This window comes from Calliphora vicina, chromosome 1, assembly GCF_958450345.1.
Source record: "Calliphora vicina chromosome 1, idCalVici1.1, whole genome shotgun sequence".
NCBI classification, from domain to species: domain Eukaryota; kingdom Metazoa; phylum Arthropoda; class Insecta; order Diptera; family Calliphoridae; genus Calliphora; species Calliphora vicina.
The window spans coordinates 53,167,060-53,178,849 of record NC_088780.1 but is presented as its reverse complement, the minus strand read 5'-3'; the positions used below and the strand labels follow the sequence as shown (position 1 = coordinate 53,178,849).

Sequence of the window (11,790 nt, the reverse complement as noted above, 5' to 3'; positions counted from 1 at the left end):
CTTTTGATTGCAAATAAAAGCCGTTTAGTAGTTTGAAAATGGTAACAACTATTTATTTATTCAAATGTACAACAACAACAGAATTAAATAGTCACTCAATGTTTTTTATACACGTTTATAAATTCGCAGAAATACAGACAAAATTTATAATGTACACGAATTTACTTGAAAAACACAACACACTTTAAGGCACTCAGTTGATGTTTATTCGAAAAGCGTCTCTGATAAACTCACTCACGGTTGCAACCTCTGCCACTATTTATAACACTGCCATCTGCACTCTAGATTGTTCTTTAACTGTCAAAATTCGAATATTCTAGATCTTACTAATACATACGCCATCTGTGGTGTACTTTCTACAATGTTCTTTAACTGAATATTCGAATACAGCGTTGCCAACTTACGATCAAATCAACTGAAAGCTTTTATTTAATAATGCCCACAGATATGTTACAGTTTGCTATTACAGCCAGTGTTGCCAGTTTAGCCTTTTTGAGGCTAAATTTAGCCTTTTTATTTACTCTTTAGCCTCGAAATTTTGGTTTTAGCTTCGTGGCTTTTTTCTAGCCTTTTCTTAATTTCAAAATAGCCTTTTTTGAAATTAAAAAAGGCTATAAATTTCGAGACTAAAGAGTAAATAAAAAGGCTAAATTTATATTTGTGAACCATTTTCATTTTAAATCATTACTGATTTTCATTTAGCTTTTCAACATACTCAAGAATTGTGCAGTATTAAAAGAACAAATAACAATTGCCAATATCAAGTGGTTCAAAATGAAATAGAGTATTTTATATCTGAAAGCTTAAATGTCTAGCAAATTCTCTTTCAAGACAAAATTGTTATTACACATTATATAATGGACAAGAGCCCCACAAACTCTTGAAGGCTTGTGATACTCGATGGCGATCAATAGCCGTTAAACGTCTTGTGGATCTATGCTTCGAGTTAAAACCCATTTTGTTTTAATTTCGTCAAACCAGCAATTCTAAAAAGCCAAACTTTTAAGTAATTAATACACTGATTATAATTTGGCGTACCATCTTTTTTAAAACCAGTATTGCACAAAGTATAAAAAGTAAATAAATCATTTGCTGTTTTCTGATTTAAAATTCAAAGAATTTGATCCATTATCGTCGCCAATTGAAAATTGTTTAATGTTTTTGACACATTTTTCATACTAGTTTGATGAATGAGAGATAAAATAAAGAACGTTTTAATTAGTGAAGATTATGACAAAAATAATACGACAAATTAAACTAATTGAGCAATTGCGACAAAGATTACCATATGAAAACTCTACGCAAAATCAATTTTTTTCCCGTTGATAATAAAGTAGTAAAACCAAAAAAAATATATTATGTCATATTGAAGTGAAAAATTAAAGTGCTAATAAAATTACGAACCTTAAGGCTCAGGGGCAGAATATATTAAACTACAAATGGACAAATATAGAACCAACAATGTCCATTTTCTGACATGGTTAATCTAGTATTTAACTTTTTAGTACTTCCTTTAAGTAAAGCAGATGAATTTTATGAACATATTTTCTAATCTTTTATTTAAAAATAAATATAAACCAAAATTCTTAATTTAAAATATTTTAGCTTTTTTTGGCTTTTTTTCTAAAGCGGTTTAGCTTTTTCTGGCCTTTTTTTGAAGCCAATATAGCTTCTTTTTTCGCCAGCTCCTGGCAACACTGATTACAGCACTGTTATTTGAAAGCATTATGCTACTTTTAAATCAGCCCTTAAAATCATTATATTTGAATGGAAACTAGTAATTATTAAGAAAATACCGTTACCGTAATAATCCAAATCAACGTTACCGTTACTCTTTAACCGTTTTGAATCGGCAGCCAATTTGAGTATAAATATTTTATAAAATACGTTAATTTGTAAAACCTCAAGTATAATTTAAAATTAACTACACAAAGTCGATTTATTTATACAATAAAATAATGAATTGTTTATATATATTATAAATAGTACACAAATCATTTAGTCGTATTTTATGATTGGAAGAGTAAAGATTAATATAAAAAAATGTCTAGAGTGAAATTTGTAATATTCGTTGTGATATCTTTAAGTTTTAGATGGAATCTAAATGCGTATGCAGCAGACATAGATGTAAGTTTAGTAAGACATACATTAAGGTGGAGCGTTATTGTATGAATTTTTTGTTTTGTTTTTTGTTTTCAATGGAATAGCGATATAAAGTTGCCTTTTAATGAGTAAGTTAAACGTACGAAAGATTACTTACCTATTTTGATGTTTTGAGGTTGGGGAACCTCAAAACATCAAAATAGGTAAGTTGGGGAACACAATTGAAAATCAAAAAATTGCCATATTTCATACTTTTTACAACCTACATATGCCGAAGTGGGTATTTTTATACCCATTCCAAACGTGGGGACTTCCACTCCCCCCGTTTTCTAGAGCCATTTATTTTTGTATTATTATAATGATGTGGGGCACCTCTATATATACGATCCACCAAATGACATTTTTTGTGTATATTTAGGAGTTAAAAAAACAACTTTTAACAGGTATTCCAAAGCGATTACGAAAAAAAATAAAAATCGCTTCACCCTAATATACAGTGCTTGACAATACAATGGAAACTTTTACAAATATTCAATTAATAGTTCACAATCCGAAAAGTTCATAAGAAATTTGTATTATTTTTTAGTATTTCATTAATATATGCTTTTATTTACTTATATTAACAATAAAAATAAAAACATATTTAATGAAATTCTCAAAATAGAAAACAAATTAAAAAGCATGGTATGGAAAAAACAATTGAATATTCTATTTCAGTTTTACAAAATTTGTATGGCTTTTTTAATGACTCAGTATTTTGTTGGATATCCCTTGAGTTTTATTACTGATTTACAGTGACGATGCGATCCAATTAAAGAATCAATCGTCTGCTTTGAAGTATTTTGCCATTACCGCATCTGATACAGCTTCTTTCGTGGGCCTTTTAAAATGGACATTTAAGGTCTAAAATTTTCTAAATGTCCATTTTAAAAGGACTTTCTTTGATTTTCTCGAAAAAAGGTAAAATTGACCACTAAAAACAGAAGCTAGAGGGTTAAGATCTTCTACAAAAATGATCCCCATAAATTTCCACAATATAACTCTGACAATAAGAATTCTCTCAGACATTAACTTATATCATGTTTTTCAGTTAGTATAACGAAAAAAACATGATGCTTTTTACATCGTTTCGTACATATTATTATACCCACTGGATTTTGTGTATATCGGTTCATATTTGATCATAGCTCCCATATTAGCTATGATTAGATTTCCAAAAATCACATAAATATGCATAAATTTCTTACAAATATCGCCATCAAATTAAAATTCTACATAAATAATCCTACTATATATTAAATTTTGTGAACATCGGCCTAAAACACAGTGCAACTACCAAAATCGGAATGGGATGAAACCAAAAGCAAAAGATAGTTTACGTTTTCCATAACAAAACCCTCAAGGCTCTTTTTAGTTCAGCGCTAGATTTTTTATACCCTCCACCACCATAAGTTGTGAATGAGGGTATATATAAGTTTGACATTCCGTGTGTAACATTGAGAAATAATCATCTAAGACCCAACAAAGTATATATATTATTGATCCTTATGAAATTCTAAGTCGATTGAGCCATGTCCGTCTGTCTATATGTCTGACCAACGAGACCAACAAAATTAGTAGGCTTTCAAAAAAATGTTTACAGTTGTCCTAAGCAGTTTGGTATTGAAAATCAGCAAAATCGGTTAAGTAGATCCAGAGTTATGAACCAAAATGTGAGACAACCTAAAAAAAATTTATATTTTTCACATATTTTTGGTTATTTGTGTAAATATATTCCAGATAATTCCATAAAACTTTACACACCTTTTTATGATAAAAGGAACAACTCTAGTGAAATTATAAGAAACGGTCCATGATTTTTTCCATCCCCATACAAATTTCTTCCCGAAATATGGTTCTATGGTCTATAAACGCCTACAGAATTGCTGTATCCATATAAAATTCAGCAAAAATAAGTTTCGTGCTAAAATAAATCATAACACAAAATTTGTTATGTTCACTTCCGAAAATCACTTAAATAAGCATAAATATTTTATAAATTTAGCTATTAAGTTGAAATTCGTCACAAATGATCCCAATATATACCAAAATCGGTGTACCTAATTCTATGAAGATCGGCCCATAATTGGTTATAGCTCCCATATAAAGAACACTTCCGAAAAACACATTAACCTACATAAATATCTAAAAAATACCAATATCAAAACAAAATTTTATACAAATCACTAATTTATATTTATAAGTCATACTAGGGGATTTTGTGAATATCGGTCCATATTTGACCATATATGGGAGCTATAGCAATCAATTTTCTGAAGACCACAGATATCTTCGGGATCCAAATCTTCAACAATTCTTTCAGACATGCTTTCGAGAAGTTTGCTATTTAAAATCAGCAAAATCCGTCCATAAATAACGGAGATATGAGCAAAAAACCGGGACAACCTAGATTTTTGACCTATTTTTGATATATACATGTATGTATATGGATTACTAAATCATTAATATAGACAATATGGATATCTGATGATAGATATTTCAAAGTCCATTCCAACGATGTAGATAAGGCTTGTTGGGCCTACAATGGGTCAAAATCGGGAAAAGTATTTTTTGACCCGAATTTTTTTTTTTCATCAAAAAATTTTTTTTGTCAAACATTTTTTTTCCAAAAAAAAAAAAAATTTTTAAAAAAAATTTAAAAAAACTTTTTTAAAAAAAAAATTTGAAAAACAATTAAAAAGAAATAAAATTTTGTTTACCTAAAAATATTAAAAAAATTTATTTTAAAGTATAATTTGGTGAAGGGTATATAAGATTCGGCACAGCCGAATATAGCTCTCTTACTTGTTTATACTCTGTTTCTTCACTTGAGGTTAAAAGGGAAAATTGTTGATCCAAATGTATTAACTTATTATTAAGTATATAAATTGTTAAATTTCATACGTTCTAATAGGAATTTCAATTATAAGTTGCTGAATTAGATACAATTTTTTGTACATTTGAAATAAAATATCTTCTGCGTACACTAGTCTTTCTAACAAAAGTAGGCCACCTCGGGTATGTTAAATATCGTGAGGTCCTAATTCAAAACATTAACTCGACAACACTTCCTCTTTGCGCATGTCAAATTTCATTAAAATCGTAAATTTGTCGTGACGATCAGTCCATAATTTACCATATCTCCCATATAAGATACATAGATATCAATCTAACAATAGATCGTAGCTCCTATATAAGGCTCACATCGGAATAAACGCGTATAAATATCGATACTCATAAAAAGTTTAACACAAATTTGTTTCAGGTAAGCATTTATCTTCTTTTTGTGACTATCGATCCATAGTTATACATAGCTCCAATATAATGCCCACATCCGGAAATAACATTTTCCTCTACCAATGATAGGGAGGGTATAATGATTTTGTCATTCCGTTTGTAACACATCGAATTATTTTTCGGAGACTCACTAAAGTATATATATATATTATGGGTCCTTATAAAATTATAATACGATCTAGCTATGTCCGTCTGTCTGTTAAAGGTACGATAGGATCTAAATGAACGGACTTAGGGAACATAATCCGTTTAGAAAATACTAAAATATGTGGAGACCTAGAAACCGATATTTGTAACAAATAGTTATTGCTAGTAGTACCCAATAATTGGCTGAATCGGTAAACAGTTTTGGATAATAATACATGAAAAACTTTATTTGGACTTACTATACATATTTTTATCTCGATAATATTTAAAAGCATACATCTTGCAAGGTGAAATTTACCACCGATAACCAAAGTATAATTCGGAAGACAAAACCTATCATTTAAAGCTCCAAGCTCGTGCCACAAATTCCATCACTAAATGAGAATTTCCTTGATTCTTTACTTTACATATTATACTAATTCTTGTGTGGATTTAAGTATTTCCATAAATAATTAAAAATATTTTAAACTTTAAAACTAATCATAAGATAATTGTTGCTATTAATTTAGACTTCATTATCTTTTTAAATTTTTAGTGGGTCAGTTTTATGGATGCTGGACTGGTGACCTACGCAAAAGCATTTAAAGATATGGAGAATATGTCAAAAGATATCAAAACGGTGGCTGTGAAAGGCTATAAAATTATGAAAAATGCAATTGAAACAAAGTAAATTTTGTAATCACATATTAATTTGTTTAACAAATAAAAAGCTTTATTCATATTTTTAGGCCTGGTGATACGAGCATTACGTTTAAGAATAGGGGTACAAGTAACTATTAATATGTAACTGCAAACATTTTAAAATTTTTGTTTTTATTTTTCGTTTAAGTTTTGCCTAATAAAGACTACGAAACGATTTTTATGAGAACAAGATCCAGCAGAAATAATTTACTGAATCGTTTATTGAAAAACTCCAATGATAAGATCAATTCAAATTAATGAAAATCAAGCCAATCATATTATTGTACTGCTTGGGGCAGACGTTCTTGCAAAGCAGAAAATTTGCATAATTAGATCTAATTTCTAAAATTATAGCAGATATTTATATAAATCATATAAATATATTGAGCCATCTAATGTAAAAATCTATACATACATATACATATAATAAAAAAATACATATAGAAAGATATGAAAGTTAAATTTATTGCAAATTTAATCGATTTTGCATATTCGAAGATTGTATTTATTTTCTTATTGTCCCCATTTTCGATATATTTAAAAGCTTATTAAATATTTTCAAAATAAAAGTTCGTTGAATATCTATTAGGGTGTCAATTGTTCGAGTTTAATTTTGATCGAATAAAAGTTCAGAATTTCTATACCCTTCAATTTCTTATTACTGTACGGAGGTTAGGTGAAAATATGAAGAATTGGATTAGTGGGCGTGGCACCTCCCATACAAAGTAAATAGTATTTCGAATATCTGGAGAACTATAACTATAAAAGTCTTCAAACTTTACATGATTTAGTTTCTTATCAGTGCAATGGGAGTGATCGAACAGAGGGTATAGAGTCACCTAGCAAAAAAGTAAATACAAGGTGGCGCAAAAGTAAACTTCCGATGTTTTTTGGCTGTAATTAAAAAAAATTAAAAACTTTGATTCTTCTTGTGGATTATTTTTATTTGGTCTTTTAATTTTTTTTACATCAAGTCGAGAATATAATGTCATGTAAATGGCCGCAGCCACAGTTGATTGTCATTTGAGCCCTTTTTATGGCATTTTCCATTACTTTGGCCAAAACTTCCGGCGATAGGTCCTCACATTCTTCCAGCGAAAACAGCACACCATACAGTGACTTTGAGCGGGTGTAATGGCTCTTCGTGGGTTACACGCGGATTTTCAGTGTACCAGAAGCTTAAATTTTGCTTATTTACGTACCCGCTAAGATGTAAATGGGCCTCATAACTCATGATTATTTTTGATGAAAAATCATCTTCCTCTTGGTGGTGATTTAGGTCAAATAAATAGTCAGCAATATTCCGCGTTCTGGAGCAGTGTAGCGTAACATTGTTTATTAACGACTATTTCGCATGTGTTTAGTACCAATCACAAAATTTATAGCATTTTCTGATAGGAGGATTACTTTTGCGCCACCTTGTATAAGTTTGTCATTCCGTTTGTAATTTCTACATTTTTCATTCACGACCCCACAAAGTATATATACTCTGGATCGTTATAGATAGCGGAGTCGATATAGCCATGTCCGTCTGTGTGTTGAAATCAACTTTCCGAAGCCCCCAAATAACTTACATACACGATTAATACATCAATATCTCCGAAATTCTTCCGGTTCGGTTGCTATTTAAAATCGAGAAAATCGGTCCACAAATGGCTGAGATATAAGCAAAAAACCAGGACAACCTCGATTTTTGACCCATATCTGGATTACTAAGTCTTTAATATAGACAACATGGATATCTAGTTATAGATATTTCAAAGACCTTTGCAACGACGTATATAAGACCATAGCAAGTTGGACCTACAATGTGTCAAAATCGGAAAAAATATTTTTTAACCCGAATTTTTTTTTCACCAAAAATTTTTTTCACTAAATATTAAAAAAAAACAAAAAATTTAAAATTTAAAAAAAAAATTAAACAACTTTGGAAAATAATTTGTAATTTTGTTTACTTAAAAATATTTAAAATTTTCATTTTATAGTATAATTTGGTGAAGGGTATATAAGATTCGGCACTTGTTCGGTCTCTTACTTGTTTTATTATTCAAGTGATTCATTTTTTAAATTTCCTCAAATATTCGAACAAATAAAAAATATTTTTTTTGTGAAACTAAAATTTTAAACTTTTTAAAATTTGCTCTTTAATAATGAACTGAATAAGATTTGAGCTGTAAGTATTTCGGGAAAATCTAAATTTTTGGCTGCTTTTTTTAATTTTTTTTTATAAATTTGAACATAACTTTGAGTTAATTCGGTTAATTTTTTTATTTTTGGTTTTTTAATTTCTAGTGGTCCAGTATTTTTGTTGGCGGAATTGCAACAGATATAAAAAAGGTGGCCATGGGTGGCTATACAATTGTGAAAAATACATTTGAACCAAGGTAAATGTTTAAGTCACATATTAATTTGTTTAACAAATAAAAAGTTCTATTAATATTTTTAGCCCTGATGATATGAGTACATGGAAAATTCGTACGAATTGCAAAAGTTTTAATATTTGACATGAAATTCAATTTTTTTATTTTTCATTTAAGATTTAAGTAATAAAGACCTGGAGACAATTGCTGAGAAAACAAGATCCACCAAAAGCAATTTACTGAATCGTTTGATCAAAATTTTAAACAATAATTTTAATTCAAATTCATTTCAATGAAAATCTAGTCAATCATTCTCGTACTGTTAGCTGCATAATTTCCCAAAAAGCAGTTGTCAGTTCGATGAGAGAAAACGCGCATCGTGTTCTGGAGACAATAAATCACTTGTAAATCTTAAAAAGATATTTATGCATAAATAAAAGAAAGTCTATTGTTTTTCGTCATCTAAAAATTTGAGCAAAATTTAATAACGTTTACAAGCAACACATTTTATTTGAAATTTCGAGTTAAAGTAGCAATATTTTCATAAAAACTAAAGAAAATAAATATTTAAAAAAATACAATTAAAGATAGTTTTGTGTTTAAATATGATGGGTAAATATGGCTGAAAGATGTCGAATTAAAAATGTATATTAGCTTTGTAATAGCCACGTTTCAATAGATAACGAAAACAGGGCAACAAAATCGAAAAAATTTTAGAGTCATTTGAAACCACTACACAATTTTGATGTATTGTGGTTCCAGTAGTACAAATATGGTCCAAATTTTAAATTCTATGGAGAAGTTTTTTTTTAATTTTTTGTAAAATTGTGAATTTTTTTAGTCGGTTATCCACATAATTTATGTTAACTCAAAAAGTGTTAGTCCGATTTTATTGAAATAAACTTAGAAAAGTTTATATATTGCGTTTTAATCGGCTCAGTAGTTTCGGAGTTATAATAACAAATTGAAGCAAAAAATATATTTTTTACGTTAAAATAGCAAACTTTTGTGTTTTAAAAAAATCATAAAAAATTTAAAATAGCAGAAATTGTTCAGGTTTATTACTTTGTCGGAAAGCTACATATAATAGGAACAAAATGAGATATCTGTCATAAAAATCGATTGATTCTTTTCGAATTTATTCACAATTAAGTGAATTAATATTATAAACAAAAGCCTATCGACAACAATTCTCCTATCACTCAGAAAGGGGCAAGCCGGCTTTCGGTCCGGAAAATCTTGTGTTGACCAAGTAAATAGTCTAAGGATAATCGTTGAACAATCAGTGGAATGGAGATCACCATAGATTTTGAGAAGGCCTTTGACACACTCAATCATAATGCCATATGGAATTCGCTGGTATGCAAGGGTGTACAGGGCTTTGATTAACTCAGTTAATCAAAGCCCTGTACGAGAATGCCACCTGCCGTGTGTTATATGAGAAACAGTTGAGCAACAAGATCATAGTGAAAACTGGAGTTAACAAGGCTGTGTTTTATCACCTCTTCTTTTTAACTGCGTCCTCGATGTTGTGATGCAGAAGGCAACAAGCCTTCTGTGGGGCTTACAAGGACGATTAGAGGACTTGGATTATGCCGATGACATATGTTTACTTAGCCACTCATTCTCAGAGATGCAGTCCTGAAAATAAATATACCCAAAACAATATCGCTCCGGATCAATTGTAATACAGATCGACGTCGATTAAACGCTGGTCTCCCAACTCGTCTGCTTCCCTGAGGGTTCCAGTCTGTGCGTTTCTTGGCAATGTCGTCGTCTGGTTTTCGAAGGGTGTGACCTATCCAACTCCATTTTCGCTTTATTATTTCCGTTCGAATATGCTGCTGGTTTGCCTCCACCCAAAGTAGCTTGTTGGATATTGTTACAGGCCAGAAAATACGTAAGATTTTGCGGAGGCATTTGTTAAGAAACACTTGAAGACATTGTGTATCACGTGGTGCCATGTTCCAGGTCTCACATCCGTACAAGAGAGTAGATTTTATGTTGGAGTTAAATAATTTGATTTTGGTTCGTTTTGAAATATTAGTTGATTTCCAAACCGGAGTTAACTGGGCAAATGCACTCCGTGTCTTATTAATGCGACTGGATATATCTGCTGCTGAGCCACCAGTTGTATCAATTGTGCTTCCCAGGTAGCAGAATGATCAATATCTTGGACGAATACGAAGAAACGTCGATCTGTATTACAATTGATCTGGAGCGATTTTGTTTTTGGTGTATTTATTTTCAGCCCAACCAGTTTTGCGATCTCACTGATGGTGGTAATTTTGGACTGCATCTCTGAGAATGAGTGGCTAAGTAAACATATGTCATCGGCATAATCCAAGTCCTCTAATCGTCCTTGTAAGCCCCACATAATACCTCTCTTCTGATGGCTTGTTGCCTTCTGCGTCACAACATCGAGGACGCAGTTAAAAAGGAGAGGTGATAAAACACAGCCTTGTCTAAATCCAGTTTTCACTACGATATTGTTGCTCAACTGTTTCTCATGTAACATACGGCAGGTGGCATTCTCGTAGAGGGCTTTGATTAACTGAGATAATTTTTCGGGACACCCTTGCATACCAGCGAATTCCATATGGAATTATGGTTGAGTGTGTCAAAGGCCTTCTCAAAATCTATGAACACGAGGTATAATGGTGATCTCCATTCCACTGATTGTTCAACGATTATCCTTAGACTATTTACTATTTTCCGCAGCGAAAGCCGGCTCACAGTGCTTTGTTCAATGGACAAAAATCAAAAACAAGATCATGTCTTTGATGTTAATGAACTAAATAACTAAATAAATAAAAACAACTAAATAACTCATTCGTGTAAAAAAGACTTTTTTATAAATATCTCTTTTTGTCGTCACTAGAGGTCGCTAAATTTAGTACATTTTCAACATAAATTTTATGGAGAAAAATATATTTTTTTATGGTTAACTAAATAAATTAATATAAACTTGCGATTGTCTGCAAATGAAAGAATATGAAGTTGGAATTATGGAAAATTACTGTTTTTGTCAAAACTTTGTTGGAATATTAGTAAAATATGTGTTAATCTATTTTGATTATGTTTTACTATAGAATAGCCTTAAGTATTATCTATAAAAAAATGTAATCATTAGTTGTCCTTTCATATGAAAACTATTAAAATT

General features: G+C 30.4%; 1 protein-coding gene across 1 annotated transcript; it reads left to right on the top strand.

The window, feature by feature from the left end:
* The first annotated feature begins 2,017 nt into the window (after positions 1–2,017).
* On the top strand, positions 2,018–6,723 carry LOC135949111 (uncharacterized). The gene is made up of 4 exons (XM_065498571.1): positions 2,018–2,127; positions 6,122–6,252; positions 6,315–6,349; positions 6,416–6,723. Exons 1-4 carry the CDS (start codon positions 2,044–2,046, stop codon positions 6,523–6,525), a joined length of 360 nt encoding a protein of 119 aa, XP_065354643.1. The 5' UTR covers positions 2,018–2,043; the 3' UTR covers positions 6,526–6,723.
* The last annotated feature ends 5,067 nt before the right edge of the window (positions 6,724–11,790 follow it).

Bases quoted from the DNA above. Each gene is read 5' to 3' on its own strand.
- LOC135949111 (XM_065498571.1), top strand. From the start codon at position 2,044: ATGTCTAGAGTGAAATTTGTAATATTCGTTGTGATATCTTTAAGTTTT. The intron at 2,128-6,121 runs GTAAGTTTAGTA...TTAAATTTTTAG, and splicing joins CGTATGCAGCAGACATAGAT to TGGGTCAGTTTTATGGATGC. The intron at 6,253-6,314 runs GTAAATTTTGTA...TCATATTTTTAG, and splicing joins AAAAATGCAATTGAAACAAA to GCCTGGTGATACGAGCATTA.